Here is a 15,773-nt window from a genome sequence, read left to right as displayed (position 1 = left end):
ATGTGAGTATTTGACACTGCACAAAAAAATAATAATCAAATGCTCAATGTTGTTCAAAAGTTGGAAAACCAACAGCTACCAGAATGCACCAGTACAACAAACGCTCCTTCTTTTTGTTATGATACAAAGCTGGTTGATAACTGGCAAAGCATCCCTTTAACTTTACACTACCAAATAACTACAAAGTTCTAGACTTACATTAATTTTTAAGGAAACTACACAGTGCTGTATGTTTTCGAAGGACTGACACACAGACAGACCAGATGGATGCTGAGCTAAGTTTTAATCAGAGAGGAAAGAATATCAGACGATTTGGTTTAACAGAAGCACAGTTTACAATAATACCAGCACTAAAGATATTGAGGTTAATTTAGGTTAATCCTCCTTTTGTCTTTTTTGATTCACTTCAAAACAAAAACATTGTTGTAAATAGGGACATCCAAATTCAATTTTTAATTGATCGGCTTTGGTTATTTTGAGCAGGTGCCCCACCTGATTTGTTGTTTATGACCTCAGTCACACAGTTTACATACGCATACATACAGGACTACAACAAGGCTTTTGACGTTTTTTAAAACAACTTGTCACATTGGGGCTTCAGGACACTTGGATTACTTCTGATGAGCAGTATGGAGACATTTTGTGGTTTTATTATGCATTTTTTTAACATTTGAACCCTGGTCACCATTTGCTTCAATTGTTTGGGAGATGAGTGCAACGCCTTTTTCCCATGAACTTCCGCTGGTATTTCTTGGACTTTAAAAACTTCACCCGACTTTCCATCGGCATGAGGAGGGCTGAACGGCTGAATTTTCATTTAAGCTATTGTTTTGTCTTTGATGAGCTTCGTAGGGCTGCTGCTCAGATTCTCAGGTCCGCACAAAGCTATTTTTTCTGAATCATTGCAGTCCCCAGCCACGCCTGCCTCTATGACACCCCAGCCTCCTCCACCTCCTATACCCATGCTCTGTCTTCCACCCCAGCCTAATCTTTTACCTTTGCTTCTGCGTCCTCCTTGCGGCTTAACCAATCCTCTCCCGCCACCACCTCGTTTTGGCTTGTGTGCTTTTCTAACTCGGCCGCTTCTTTCACACCTGCCGCCTCCCCTATGCATGCCGCCGCCTCCTCTACGCTTGCATTGTCTCCTAACCTTGCCAACTTTTCCACGCCTGCTGCCTCCTCTTTTTGGCTTGCGCCCTTTTCTAAACTTTCCAACTTTTCCAAGTCTGCTGCCTCCTCTACGCTTGCATCCTCCTGTAAGACTGCCATGTCCTTTACACCTGTCCACTCGCCCTCTTTCCCCACTTCCTCTGCTACCTCCTAGTCCTCCACCTATACCTATGGATATTTCTGGGTGTATACCTGCACCCATTTCTTCACCTGGTGCTGTTTCTTCACCTGGTGCTTCTTCTTCACTTGCTGCTGTTTCTTCACCTGGTGCTTCTTCTTCACTTGTTGCTGTTTCTTCACCTGGTGCTTCTTCTTCACTTGTTGCTGTTTCTTCACCTGGTGCTTCTTCTTCACTTGCTGCTTTTTCTTCACCTGGTGCTTCTTCTTTACGTGTGTCTGTTGATGAAACTGTACCTAATTTCTCGCCTACGCCCTGTTTTTGATTTGATGGGACATTGTTTGCAACACATGAGGGTGTAACATCTCCACCTGAGGAGCAGCTGGTGCACTGAAACGGATCATCTCCAGGTTTATAACAACGGAATATGTTATCAAGCCCGAGTTTCGCAATCCCGAGTTGTTTGAAGGACTCAGCCAGTTGAGACGCGTCTTTAGTAGGAACATTGACCACTTTAGAAAACACAAACGCATAACCACTCCAGTTCTTGATGACGTTGTTAACCTCGGCAGTGATATTGTCCTCGTTTGCAGTTGTCGCACAGGTCGGACCACATGGGAACTCTTTAGAGTAGATGATAAGGAAATTTTCCTCACTGCTTGTAATGAGGGGTTGTATGTTATCTAGAACTTGTTTCAGTGCCTTCGAATCTGCCGCTGCCACCACCCTGGTGCCTCGGTACACCTCCCCCTTCGACACAGTTTGTTTCACGGTATCTGTTGGGTCGTTCTGAAAAACTTGCTCGAGGTTTGTTTTGTCTTGGTTCTGTGGGACGTTCACAGCCAGACTGAAGGTGTCGCCTAGATCATACCTGCCAAAGGAAAACATGGAATCAGTATTGCAGCTTTAAGTGAAAGTCTCAAGTTTTTTATTTTAGAGTTAGGTCAGTTTCCAGTTTTTCTGGTCTAGTCGCATGTACAAACTTCAATTGGTTTGATTTATGCAAACCAGCCGAACTGGCATTTGTCATTTTGTCGCATTCTGGCAATTTTTAAAGTAGCACACATAACAGTGCTAAATCCGCCTCACGTTGCATAAGTAATAAGCGTGTGTGTGTGTGTGTGTGTGTGTGATGAAACCGGTTGTAAAATAATAAGTGACAATATAATGGTCCCTGTGATATAAAGTAAACACTGTTGATGGCAGTATAGTTAGAAAGTTTAGATAGTGAAAGTATTCTTACACAGGAAAAATTTATGATGAATTTAGAATTATAAAACTAATGATATAGAAAAACACTGTAAATGACCCCAAAACACAGCAGAGACTTTCAGCTTTTTTCTTTTTCTTCTGGAAAATCTTCCACATTTGCCTATTTTGAGTCTAAATAAAATAACTTTTTATTGCATTTTAGTCTTTCATGTTATTTGTATTATGCATATTCATATCTTGACAAGGAAAATACAATTAATTGGCCAGCACTGATAACTTTCGGAGCCATACTTGTAGTAGTAGTATTAGTGGTAGTATTAGAGTAATGAAAAATGGTGATGATGAGTGACTCACTCATTCTTGATGCCCTCTATGACTCTGGTGAGCCAGTTCTGGTCCACAGCAGCCGAACTGTGTCCAGCAGACAGGAGGAAGACCAGCACCACGGCCATCCGGCACAGGCCAGCCATCTGCACACACATCAGGCGTAACAGCAAAGTGGTTTTAACACACAATGTTGTCACTAATTACATAACTAGCAATGTGCATGAAAAGAACAGAACCAACAAACTTAAAATGTAGAAAAAGGTAAAAGTTTAAAGCGAGCAGTCCTGCTGGTTGTGTCTAACCCATTTACCACAATGTTCAATAACATTTCAACATTTTTTTCACAAAGGCAGTCTCTAATCAAATAACTTACCTTTACATCTGTTGCCAGCAGGATCTGCTGGTTCAAACAACCGGCTGAAATGACACAAATAGGCATTAAGATTTATATTTCTAGAAAGTTTTAGTTTAGTTAGTTTTAGTTTTAGAAATGCTGCTAAATATGACAAACAGGAAATCTCCACAGTGGTTAGAAAAAGAAAAAAAAAATCACACGTAGGCTAGGCATGTCCATTTTAGTGCTTAAGTGGTTATCTTATGAAGTGATTGACTGACAAATAATCAATAATACATTTTGAAAACTGACTAATCATTAAATTGTCATGCAAAAATTTGTCACATTTTGTGTCCAGCTTCTAAATGTGAGTATTTGCTGTTTTTGTTTTACATTACAGCACTTTTAAATTTGTCTTTCAATTCACTAAAAAGATCATTTGGAAGAGGTAATCTTGTAGCGGAAATAGTGGGTTTTTCCCACATTTTTGACATTTTACATGTCGATCAAATTACTAATCATGAAAATCAACAGCAGATTGATGAATTAATAACCAATCAATAACAAAATGAATCATTAGCTGCAGTCACGGTGAGAATGTCCACCTTTTTTGTACCCGCACCTGTTTTGATGGAGAAAGGTGTCTGATAGATGCGCTGTAGACGGTTTTCTTCTGAGTGTTTGAAGGGAAGTTGCTGCTGCAGTGAACGCAGTCAAAGGAAAGGCATCATTTTTAAAGAGAACTTGGCCAAACCACACATCTCTCATCACACAATAATTAATGCATGTTTTTAAAAAAATAGAATGTTTCCTGCATCCGTATCATTCTTGTGAACACAATATCTCAAGAAGGCCTTTAGGGAGTTTCGTCATATTTGAAACACTTGCACTTGTAAGGATGAACAAATTGGATTTTGGTTGCCAAAGGTCAAAGTCACTGTGAACTCATCTGTCTCATCCTTGTGAATGTCCACTTACACCTAACATTAGGTGGGTTTCCATTACAGATTTGCGCTAAAATTAAGATATATTTTTGAAATGTCAATAAGACAATTACGAGATTACTGCTTTTCCACTGGGTGATGTTCTGCTACTTCCTTGTCTTGCGATAACATCCCAGTAACCATGGCGATGGACATTCAAAACATCAGCAGCTTTATTACTATTGCAGCCACCGCACTAGGTGTCATTATTTCCAAATTGAAGGCGACGTAAGCGTGATATGTGAGCGATTATGAAAAGGCAAAGTCCTGATAGGTGGGAACGTCCACGTATGAGGGATTTCTGGGAGTTATGTGATGCAATAACAGGGGTTAATGGAAACCGGCCTAATAAGTTGATTAGAATTTGGTGGTCTGATGTGAAGGTCACTGTGACCTTGTGTCCTCTTATTCTCGTGAGCACAATATCTCAACAAGGTCTTGAGGGAGTTTCTTCAGACTTTTCACCATATACTTTTTCTTTAGATTTGGCCCATAAAGCAAAACTCTCAGCCAGGGCCGCACGCACGGTTTTAAAAAATGTTTGTATACCACACAATACTTTATGTTTTGTCTTCTTTCCACGGAGATGTTCAGTAAGACATAATTTGCTTTTGTGCAACAGCCAATTGCGAAAACTGTTGCAGTGTTCACACACCGAGTTGTGTTAGCTCGCTGATAGCTTAGTCATGGAGAGATGAAGAAAAGATGAGGACTTCTGCTTGATGGATGACCTGTAGTTTACCCTCATAACCAACATCTTCCTGTTTTCATCTTGCTTCATCATAAGAAACTTTTCTCTTGCTTCATGTGGTTCTGTGCAATAAGGGTTCAGTAGTTTTCTAGTTTGCCTTGAAACATGCTTTTTCTGTTTCCATTTGGATTGTTTTTGTTTCTGTTGTTTTTAGGGGTGTAACGGTACATGTATTTGTATTGAACCGTTTCGGTACGGGGTGCTCGGTTCGGAACGGAGGCATACCGAACGAGTTTCCACACGGACATATTAAGTAGAGGACCGCACGTTGTGGAGTAGAGCATGCTGCAGCCGCACATGCGCACACCGAGACACAACAAACAGCAGTTGTAGTGGACGTCATGGCTAATGCTGATGCCGCTAGCATTGGCAATAAGCCAGAGCTTGAGGACCCTCCCGCGACATTAAGGTCTCCCGTTTGGGAACACTTCGTCTTTCCGGTGAAATATAAACAGGGACAAAGAGAGGTTGATAAAACCAAAGTGGTTTGCCGACATTGTTCATCCGAGATCGGGTATGTTTCTGACAACACGTCAAACCTGTTAACTCATTTGAAACGGCACCACCCCCGCGTGAACATCGCTACAACGAAGAGAAAGACGAGCGTAGTACAAACACAGCTCCCCACCGCATTTAAACAGTCTGAGCCAATGTTATTTATTTTTATTTTGTTTTTCAAAATATCTACATTTCAGAATATTGTATTTATATTTTTGAGCAGAATTCTGGCTTTGTATAGGCTAATGCTCCTATTGTTAAAAGCACAAAAGTGTGTAATAAACAACTAGCACATTTATATTGTGCATTTTGTTTTCTTACTGTACCGAAAATGAACCGAACCGTGACCTCAAAACCGAGGTACGTACCGAACCGAGATTTTTGTGTACCGTTACACCCCTAGTTGTTTTATTTGTTGATTCTTCTGTGAATGCAGAGAAATGTGTGCAGCACTTGGAGTCAAGACAAAGTGACCCAAAGGGACAATAAAGTGTATCGTATCATATCGTATGGTCTTGTATCGTAGATCAATCTGTATCAGACCATGTGTCACTCACTACCTTAAAATCATGTTGTAGTGAAAGCACCAAATTATTATCATCACGTGTTTGCATTCAGGTGCTCGACTCAGTCGGTAAAGCCGTTGATAACCATTAGGTAAAATTCTCACTCCTGTCACTGAGTGTGAGACTGACGCAGCAGCAGGGTCACAAACATTCATAAGGCATTCGTCCTTTGCAAAGAAAAAAAGAAAAGATTATCAGCATGCCTAAATCAAAAACTGAATACCTACCCAATTAACGAATATTTGAATTGCCGAAAGTTCGGGTCCAGCCCTGGTGGGTATAACTCGCAGACAGCCTCTCACTCAGCTGTTCTGTCCTTAAATGTGTGTTACATTGAGGCTTGATAAGATGTAAACTAGTGAGTTGTATAAAAATTCACTCCTGCACAGTTGTCATGAATGTTGAAATTAGCTATAGAGACCAAAACCATTTTTTTAAAAGATATTTTTAATTGCTTTTATTTGACAGGACAGACGTAGCGTGAAATGGGGTGAGAAAGGGGGGGTGACATGCAGCAAAGGGCCGAGGCCGGACTCGAACTTGCGGTCGCTGCGGCAAGGACACTGCCTCTATATATGGGGCGCCTGCTCTACCAACTGAGCCACCGAGCGCCCCCCAAAACCATTTTTTTACCAGACTGCTGTTTTGAGACAGCTTCTACTGGCCATTAGAGAAATTGCAGTTTTTGGCACCTCTGCATTGACTTCATTTTTCTTTTTGGAGGTTTCCGATTGGTTCTCATACTGCAGCTGCTTAAATAAATGACCTCTGATCAGTGCGTCCAACGTGGCACTCTGTAGGTGCCCAGTTTGAAGGCACTGGTTGCAATCAAACTGATATTTCTCCCTCTAATGTGAGAGGCAGTGCCAAGGTTTTGTTGCGTTACTTTTTTTTTTTGGATGCTGGATTTTTTTACTTCATGACTCTTCATTTTGACTTGTATGATAAAGACTTCAGCACAAAGACGGCAGAAACAACAGTCACTCTAATAGCAGAAGTTTTTCATGGGAGAGATTTTTGTACTGATTATCTTAAAGATAAACTTTTTGTTTTTTAGAAAAGTAAAGGGGAACTCTGAGAATGATTCATCCAATTTACTAAGATTCAAGTCGTGTCAGTGATGAAATACAGCTGTTTAAAGCAGGCTGTTCAGCTTTCACAATAGCATGAGTCAGTGGTCAGGTAGTCATTGTTTCTACAGGTCTATGAGGGTAGAGTTTATATCACAAAAAGAAAATAACTTCCTCTGTTGCTGTCTGATACAGGAGCTGAATGCAAAGGGGCACAAGGGGAACATATCAGGTGAAATCTCCAATATGTTGTACATTTTTCTACTACAACTGCACTGTTGAAATTTACAAACGACGTATTCTCTTCCTTTGATCAAAACCAGTTTGTGGGATCCATTTTTCTTGATTTATCCAAAGCATTTTATCTGGTCAGTCAATATCTGCTCCTTGATAAACTTTATGCACTAGATCTCAATACTAATGCTGTTCTGTGGTTTTACTCAAATACCTCATAACAGGCAACAATATGTTCTTTTTAATGGTGCTCAGTTGGATAAATGCATGACCGAAAAAGGGGTACCGCAAGGTTCTACCCTTGGCCCTCTGTTATTTTCAATTTTCATTAATAATCTTCCACAAATTGTTCCAAACTGCTTTATTAATCTTTATGCTGATGATACGGTGCTTTACTCCTCTAACTCTGATATTTCCCTTCTACAAAAACAGCTTCAGCTTGATTTTAATCTTGTCTAAAATTTTCTTCATAAAAATAAGCTCTTACTGAATCTGAAAAAATCAAGTTGTATACTTTTTGGTTCCCATCATAATTTACTTTCTTCTCCAAGTTTCTATATTCAGTTTGAAGATGGCTCTACTATACATAAAGCTGACTATTAAATATCTTGGACTCTGGCTCAATCCTGAACTTAATTTTAAACCACATATTGATTATATTATAAGTCGAACATACGTCACTTTAAATTCTCTTTTTCGGTCAGCTAACTGCTTCACACAGGAAGTCAGAAAAATAATCATTACTCAGCTAGTTTTACCCATAATTGATTATGCTGATACCATCTATCAAAATACGCACAATGTATATCTCAAGCCACTTAATGTTCTTTTCAATTCTTTGTGTAGATTTATTCTTAATTGCCCATACAATACTCATCATTGCATTTTGTTTGATAAACTCAATTTGTTGCAGCCATATGAACGACGTCATTCTCATTGGATTATTTTTATTTTTAGATATATTAATCTGACAGCTAAACTCTAGAGCTAAACTCTAAACTCTATCGCATTTATTTTGTTTATTATGCATAAATAGATACAACTAAAACACAACAGTGCTGCAAAAATCCTACCTATATGAAGATTATAATATTCAGTGTTTGTTGAAACTGTTTTAAATCAGTGTTGGTGTAACTGCAGGATCTTTTTTGTTCATTGTGCTGACTCAGCATGAGTTCAACAGCACCACAGACTACATCCTAAGAAAATCATCTTTTATGTTTTCTACACCTTCTTTTTTCATAGTAGCACACCTCCCCTTAGATATGAGCATGTAAGCTATAAAGTCTACTGTTAAATACTGTTAACATGGTTCTGACAGTTAATCAGATAACAGTTTTTAATGAGAGAGTCCCAAAATGACGACACACAGATAAATAAGGATGCTGAGCCAAGCTTTAATCAGAAAGAACACAACATCAGAGGATTTGGTAAGGCTTCACACGAGCACTGAGTACAAAGACATGAGGCTGATTTACATTAAACATCCACATTTCACATTATTATTTAGCATTTAGTTAACCTTTAGGGACTGTTTTGCACATTTTTAGCACTTTTCATTCTGTAGTATTTTTGAAAATTTGGCTGCGTTCATTCATATGACATGCATCCTGGCATTGTCGTGTATTTTTGTTTAATCTATGATTAAGTCAGAAATACACTGTGGAAACTAAACTGGTACATTCAGATTGTAAAGTGCAAAAAATGTGCCATTTAAACCCATTCAAACCAAGCCCCCAGGAAGTGCGCCATGCGTTGATGCAAAATTAACATAGTGGCCAAAAGTGGAATTACACCATTTGAGTAGGTCACTTGATGGCACTGACCCAGAAAGACTTATCCCCAAAATATACTCAATAAAGTAGAAAATCATATTAGTGTGTAATATTTTTTAAAGCCTGATTTTGAAAAGCACATTTTATGTGCAGAGTGGTATGAGTGTGAGTATTTGACACTGCACAAAAAATAATAATGTAAAAAAAAATCAGTGTTGCTGCAAATCATTGTCATCATCACAAATACATTTCTCAGCCTGTAATCATCCATATATATATATATATATATCTCCAAAATCTCAGTTTTCTCCTTTGTATTTTGTTATACTGTTTTGTTTAAAGCATAGTCGAATTTAGTTTTGTTTTAGTTGGATGGGGCAGAAAATGCCGCTTAACCTAAAGCCACATGAGGCTGCTGAGAATGTGAGTGTGTGTCCTTTTCAGAGCAAACTACCATGAATCACAACAGTTACACAGAACAACCCCAAAATTTAGTCAGTGTTCGGTAAACAATAACCACAAACCTCAATAATGTGTGTGTAAGAAAATGTAAGCTCTGCTGGTTAATGGTTTGGACCAAAGAAAACATCTGAAGTGTGTTTGTGTCCTCAGCGTATAAGCGTTTAGAAAGCATAAATCAGCTTTTTAAATGTACCTTTAAGCATGATCCGATTGTGTCAAAACTGACTGACTGTGGCCCCCAAAACTTCTCCACTCCATGGAAACTCTATCACAGCCCCTGTATTGTCTAAACGATCCCTAGAAAAGTACCCAATACCAAAGGCGAGAAGGGTAGAGTACAGTAGAGCTGGTACCATGTAGTGGAAAAGTGCCATCAGACACATCTACTCAGCTGAAACACACTCATTTGAAAGTACACCATTGTTGTAGCACTGGATGCATCTGATTTGAGCTGTTCCTCGGAAGTAACATCGGAAAATGTAGTTGGAATTAATTCCAGACGTTCCAAGATTTTTAAAGGCATTTTGCATTTCTTCCAGACTGGTGCCAACAAGATTATCGTATACTTCAGAAAACACAAAGGCACGGTCTGTCCATTGTGGATTCTGAAACCTGTTAATCTTGTCTAAGATATTGTACCTGTCGTCTGGATTTGTACACCTATTACCACATGGAGAGAAGTAAGAATAGAAGACCAGAATATGATTGGCACTACGTTGAACTAAAGGATTCATATAGTCCAAAACACGTGCCTCTGCATGTTCAGTGTAAGGCGTCCCAGATCGTGTGGTTTTTTCTTTAGGTAAGGCTGCAACCACATAGGTACCTTTGTACACATCACCTCCTACATACGTTGTGAACACATAGGCAGGCCTGTCTGTATTCAGGACATCGCCGACCCTGTTCTGGTTCACTGGGATGTTCACAGCCAAACTGACCTGCCTTCCTGGCTCTCTGTATCTGCGGATAAAACAGACACACAAAGTATTAGTACTAGTGTCAAAGTATAAGTACGGATATCAAGTTTGATGGCGGCCAGGAGATGGATCCATGTGGATCTCAGAGGAATAAACAGACGGATTCATGGATGAGGCTGATTTTAGAGATTCAGGACAATGAGTGGCGTCTGCTCCGTCACTCAACCAACCAAGCAGATGTACAACCCCAGTTCCTACAGATTTGGCAAGGTTTTCTGAATTTTCTGAATTTTCAGAATTAGAAATACTTGATTGACCCTGAGGGGGGATAATGTGGTTTGCTACAGTCGCCAACAGTAGAGAATTAAAGCAAGGAGAAATAAGTATTAGCACAAAGTATTTAAAATATAAATACGACAATGGTTAAATATTAACGCTCATATGTAGATATTTCAAATAAAAGCATGTATAATGTGCTGAATATATACATTGAAAAAATAAAAAATGTAAAGGAATACAGTAATAAACAGCCTATATTTCATTGAACGTAGTAACAAGACTAAATAATAAATACACACTCTATTACTCTCAGATTAAGCATTTTGGAATTGCAGATATGAAATTCAAATGGAAATGTCAATTTTTAAAAAAAAAAAAACCTCATATTGCAAGAGCTCATATTGCATTACATAACATAACAAAATTAAGCGGATCATCCGGAAGTTTTGAATCCACAATTCCTCTGTGGAATCGTGGACTATCAGCTATAAGGGGCTCGCCTTTCCATCATGGCTCCATAACCGCCTACATGGCCGGTTATGGATATCCATCACCATGGTTACTGGGACGTTATTGCCAGAAAGTCGCACATCATCACTCGCAACTGTGTTTATTGACATTTGGAAAATATTGCTCAAGTTTTGCACCAATCTGTAATGGAAACCCGCCTTTTGTCATAAGGGAAGGTACTCGGTCTGTTACAGTGTTTAGGTGGAGCTCTTAGTGCTTAACATCCGTATGAAAGCCAGGAGTCAGGTTTTTAATAGCAGAACATTATATTGTAACAAGATGATCAGTGTTATTCACTTCAGCTGTCAGTGGTTTCTGTGGTCTGGCTGATTGCTGTATTTCTGTGTTCATTTGTCCTTGTTGATATCAGTGACGCCTTGTGATGATTGACAGTTTCAGCAACTTTTCTGTCTCTCCAACAACTAGCAGCAAATTCTCTCACCTGTCCAGGATATTAGTTGCAATGTTCCTAATCCAATCCACTTGCACAGCAAAACTGTTCCCAGCAGACATGCTGAGCGCCAGCACCACAGCCATCCAACACAGGCCAGCCATCTGCACACAGAGCAGGACATTAAAGTTTTAGACATTAGAGGGAGTGGGTGAAAACATTTGTCCACATATTCTTGTCCTTGACACATGTTTTACTTCCACTTTTTAATATTTTCACCCCTCCTTTTAATAAATATCACATTTAAAGTGTTAAGTCTGATTGGGATTATGGGTTGTTATCTAAAGCTCTGACTTCACTAAAGTCTATAACAGTTCAACTAATTTTTAGATTAATAGTTGATTAAGCTCAACCATTACCTTCAATTACAGTTTTTTTTTATTTTTTTTTTTAATTTTTTAGGTCATTCATAACAATTAGCACAACAACTGTGTACAACAACGTTGACTGTGGACTTCACATTTCTGCAGTTACATATTCTGCTTGTTCAACAGTTTTCTGATGGACAAAAATTGCAAAGTTCTTACCGTCGCTCTTGTTGCTCACGGGGTCACTTAGTCCGAAAAAAACTTCAATAGAAAAGACACAAAATGAAGTAACATAAATATACACTTAATCATACTGGCATACTGTAAAATGTTTGACTGTGAATTTACAGTAAATTACTCGCTACTAGTTGCTGTACTTAAACGGCAAGGAACTGTAAGATATTTACATTAATTTATTATGAAATTACTGGTTATTGGTTGCAGTACTTTAACAATAAGTTACTGAATGATATTTACAGTAAATTATTGTGACATATTACAGATACATACTGTAAAATCCTGAAAATAATTATTAGTGCTGTAAAACGTGTGACTTAGAGTAAATTACTGGTTATTGGTTGCAGTACTTTAACAGTAAGTTTCTGTATGATATTTACAGCATTTTATTATGAAATATTACAGATATACTCTGTAATGTCCTGGAAATACTTAGCAATGAGGTAAAATCTTTTACTGTACATTTACAGTAAATTACTGGCTACTAGTTATAGTACTTTAGCAGTTATATACTGTGTGATATTTACAGTATTATTGCAAAATATTACAGATACATCCTGTACAATCCTGGTGATCACTGTAAAATGTGTCACTGTACATTTGCAGATATTAACTTGCTGCATTACTTTTGCAGAGAGTTGCTGTATCATTTTACAATAATTTATTGTGAAATATTACAGCAACATCTTGTAAAATCCATATGTTAAAGCTGCTCAGAGAATACATAAATAGAAATAAGATTAAAGTAGAAAGTATGTAAAAATATAATATGTATGCTACATTTCGATGTGTGAAACTAGTAAAGTTTAGAAATATAAAAATTATGTATAATTCAACAATGTACAACACAATATATACATGAGTAGAAATAAAAAATGCATACAATATGTGCAATAACTGTTAAATATACATGCAGGAGTGGTATTTTGGTGTTTTTTCACATCATATGAATTTACAGAAAAAAGTATTATTATGAATACTGACTAACATTTCCCTCGGGATCAATAAAGTACCTATCTAACATTCAAATTGTATTTTTATTTGTATTTTTCCACATAGGTGTCAAATAACTGACGAGGAAAAAAACATTCAAAAAAGGATGCCTGAAATCAGCCGTCGCGTGTTGCATGTGACAGCAAAAGGTAAGTGGCCCGATGAAAAGCGGAGCAACAAGATGTTTATTTTGTCGAAAAATGTCCCTGAAATGTTCTGGTCACACCCAAATTGAACACTTTATATTCAAAGGATTCTGATCTGAAGTCAAAATTTGTAATGTAGTGTTTAAATCGTCATATTACGGTGATGTTTTTTGGTCAGGGAAATGAATTCATTTATTTAATGCGTGTAGCTGAGTAACACTCACTGACCTCATCACTAATTTGTTTTCCCACAATAACCACATTTTTAATACCCAAATGTAAACAACAAAGCACACCAAAACATGGTTAAAGGATAAGGTCTCACTTCTTCAGGTGTTTCTTTTACCTGGTTTTCGGGCAGAGATGTCTGGCAGATGCTGTCAAACCGCTGCAGTCTTCTGTTTTCCTCTGAGTGTTCGGAGTTTGCAGGTTGCAGTAAATACAGTCTGAACTGATGTATTTATAGCAAAGAGCGACTGCTGTGGTCACGCCCCAAATGTGGCACCACTGCCTTAGCTGAACATTCAAAGTCCTTCAACAGTATTCAGATATTAAAATTAGGAAGAGGATGAAACAAAGGCTTTACGTGAATTGTCAGTTGTGAGACTTGAGCATGACGCTCAAGAGAGAAGTACGAGTTTTAGGATTACAGTGACTGACACTTAAAGTCCTGAAACATCACCCAAAATGAAATGATGCAGTTAGCCCTGCTCTCATGGACATGAAATCCGCATCTTCATCACTCATAACATCATCATCCTCACTCCCCAAAACCCACCTGATAACAGCAAGGGAGACCTTGTTGGGAGTCGGCAGCACCAGACGGATTATCTTTTAGACGCTTCACCCAAACAAGCAACTCTCAGTCATCAGTTTGTCTTTTGAAGTGAGCAACGCATATTTTTTTATTTTTATTTTTTCCAGCAGCAGCCACGGTACCCTGACACAACTTTATATGTTTTTCCATGCGTTTGGTCATGTAAGAGGGAGTGAGTGTGTGTGTGCGTGCGTGTGTGTGTGTGTGTGTGTTTTTTTTTCGTTTTTTTTTAAAAAAAAAAAGAAAAGAAAAAATGTATATATCATCATAAATTGCGACATCATAAGTTGCAACACCTTCGCAATAAGGTGACACCCCCCCCCCCCTTTTCCTTTTCCTTTTCCTTTTGTTAAACCGTTTGCCCGCCCTCGTGGTGTATCAGTGTACTAAAATAGAGCGCATCTCAATACCCCATAAAAACAGCCATCAGCCAATCACAGCCATTTGACCAAACCCACTAGTCCCAGCAGCCCGGGAAAGTAAACAGTTACTCACGGACCTATCATCACTCGCCGCTGAGAGAGAGAAGACGAGAGGGAGAAAACACAAGCAAAGAGGAAGGGAACAGTGTAACCAATTTCGTTCATATTCAATGCTTTATTGGCACTTATGTAAAGTTTTAGATATTGCCAACACTTGTTCATTAATAAATTATATACATTAACTGCTTAATACCAGGGTGTGCGATTGCTTGTGAATACAGAATATCTTGGGTTAGAGTGTTGTGCTGTAATGTAGGGTACATTTTAAATGTGATATTATTTGAATATCCTAGTGAAGAAAATCTAGAAAATCATTGCTTTAGTTATTGAGACTAAAACAAGGGCTGAAGGTGGTGCTCGTGTGCTTCAGCTTCCCCTAGAGCCCCCCACATTTGAAATTGCTGCTCCACCCCTGAGTAGTAGTAATACCTGGTTTGGGGTTTGCCGTTAACTTAAAGTGCCTGTCAGTGTTGCAGCACCAGTTGAACACCAGGTTGTGAGGCAGAGCCGTGACACGAGATAAAGTAACGATAAACTTGATGAAAGGTTGAATTTGGAAGATTAACAACACCTTCTGTGTAGCGCTACGTCTTTATCTGAAAATTCAAAAGCATTTAAATTAATTCATGCAAAAACTGTAAAAGAAAATGTTCACTTAGTGTGATCTAACCACAGACAGTTTGACCTGCAGGAGACAAAGTGTCAAATGACAGTTGTTACGCAGGAATAATTCACCGACAGGTCAGAGTGGCTGCTGTCCTCAGGTTAATTTACATCAGACTTCTTTATTTCAGTTCATGTTTGGAGATGTTGTTTTGAAGCGCTCCTTAAAATTCTCTTGAACTATAAGCACTGGCAATGAAATCCAGCTGACCTTGGCTCTATACACAGCTCATCTCTGTTATTTTTGCATAAGTGGCAAAAAAAAAAAATCTGCTGTGCGTCGTGTTTGATAATTGAGTCAAGCAAACTGAGAGAATAATCTTTCAAATAAAAGCTTTGGTGAATGTGTTGCCAGAATACTTCTGACAAAAATATACCCAAACGTGTAGATCTCTGTTTTACAGTTGGCCGACTCAGTCAGTCACGCACGTCTTTACATTAGCGCTGAGTTCAACCACAAACTACATCCT

The 15,773-nt window shown here is 38.5% G+C and overlaps 3 protein-coding genes across 4 annotated transcripts in view; 1 reads left to right on the top strand and 2 right to left on the bottom strand.

Annotated features, from left to right (window-relative positions):
* Positions 1-15,773, top strand: part of LOC121964869 (protocadherin Fat 4) — a 67,933-nt gene that overhangs the window by 2,565 nt on the left and 49,595 nt on the right. Inside the window, exon 3 of the mRNA XM_088075035.1 lies at positions 13,262-13,344. The gene's annotated coding sequence lies outside the window, so the exon portion shown is untranslated. The remainder of the gene's footprint in view (positions 1-13,261; positions 13,345-15,773) is intronic.
* Positions 277-3,868, bottom strand: LOC148190074 (uncharacterized). Its single transcript, XM_088075289.1, has 4 exons — positions 3,784-3,868; positions 3,201-3,244; positions 2,855-2,970; positions 277-2,159 (listed from the first exon to the last, which is right to left on the bottom strand). Exons 3-4 carry the CDS (start codon positions 2,968-2,970, stop codon positions 818-820), a joined length of 1,458 nt encoding a protein of 485 aa, XP_087931415.1. The 5' UTR covers positions 3,201-3,244; positions 3,784-3,868; the 3' UTR covers positions 277-817.
* LOC148190073 (uncharacterized) lies at positions 8,641-13,812 on the bottom strand. Of its 2 annotated transcripts, none has more exons than XM_088075037.1 (4): positions 13,688-13,812; positions 12,185-12,226; positions 11,649-11,761; positions 8,641-10,460 (listed from the first exon to the last, which is right to left on the bottom strand). In XM_088075037.1, the coding sequence occupies exons 3-4, from the start codon at positions 11,759-11,761 to the stop codon at positions 9,884-9,886; spliced, it is 690 nt and encodes a 229-aa protein (XP_087931163.1). In that variant the 5' UTR covers positions 12,185-12,226; positions 13,688-13,812; the 3' UTR covers positions 8,641-9,883. The 2 variants fall into 2 exon arrangements, with proteins under 2 accessions (XP_087931163.1, XP_087931164.1); XM_088075038.1 differs by having other exon boundaries at positions 13,667-13,760.

This window comes from Plectropomus leopardus, chromosome 3 (assembly GCF_026936395.1).
Source record: "Plectropomus leopardus strain MGB_pleo_1.0 chromosome 3, ASM2693639v1, whole genome shotgun sequence".
Classification (NCBI taxonomy): Eukaryota; Metazoa; Chordata; class Actinopteri; order Perciformes; family Serranidae; genus Plectropomus; species Plectropomus leopardus.
Note: the sequence above shows the minus strand (reverse complement) of the source record. Positions and strands in the feature narration are given on the sequence as shown.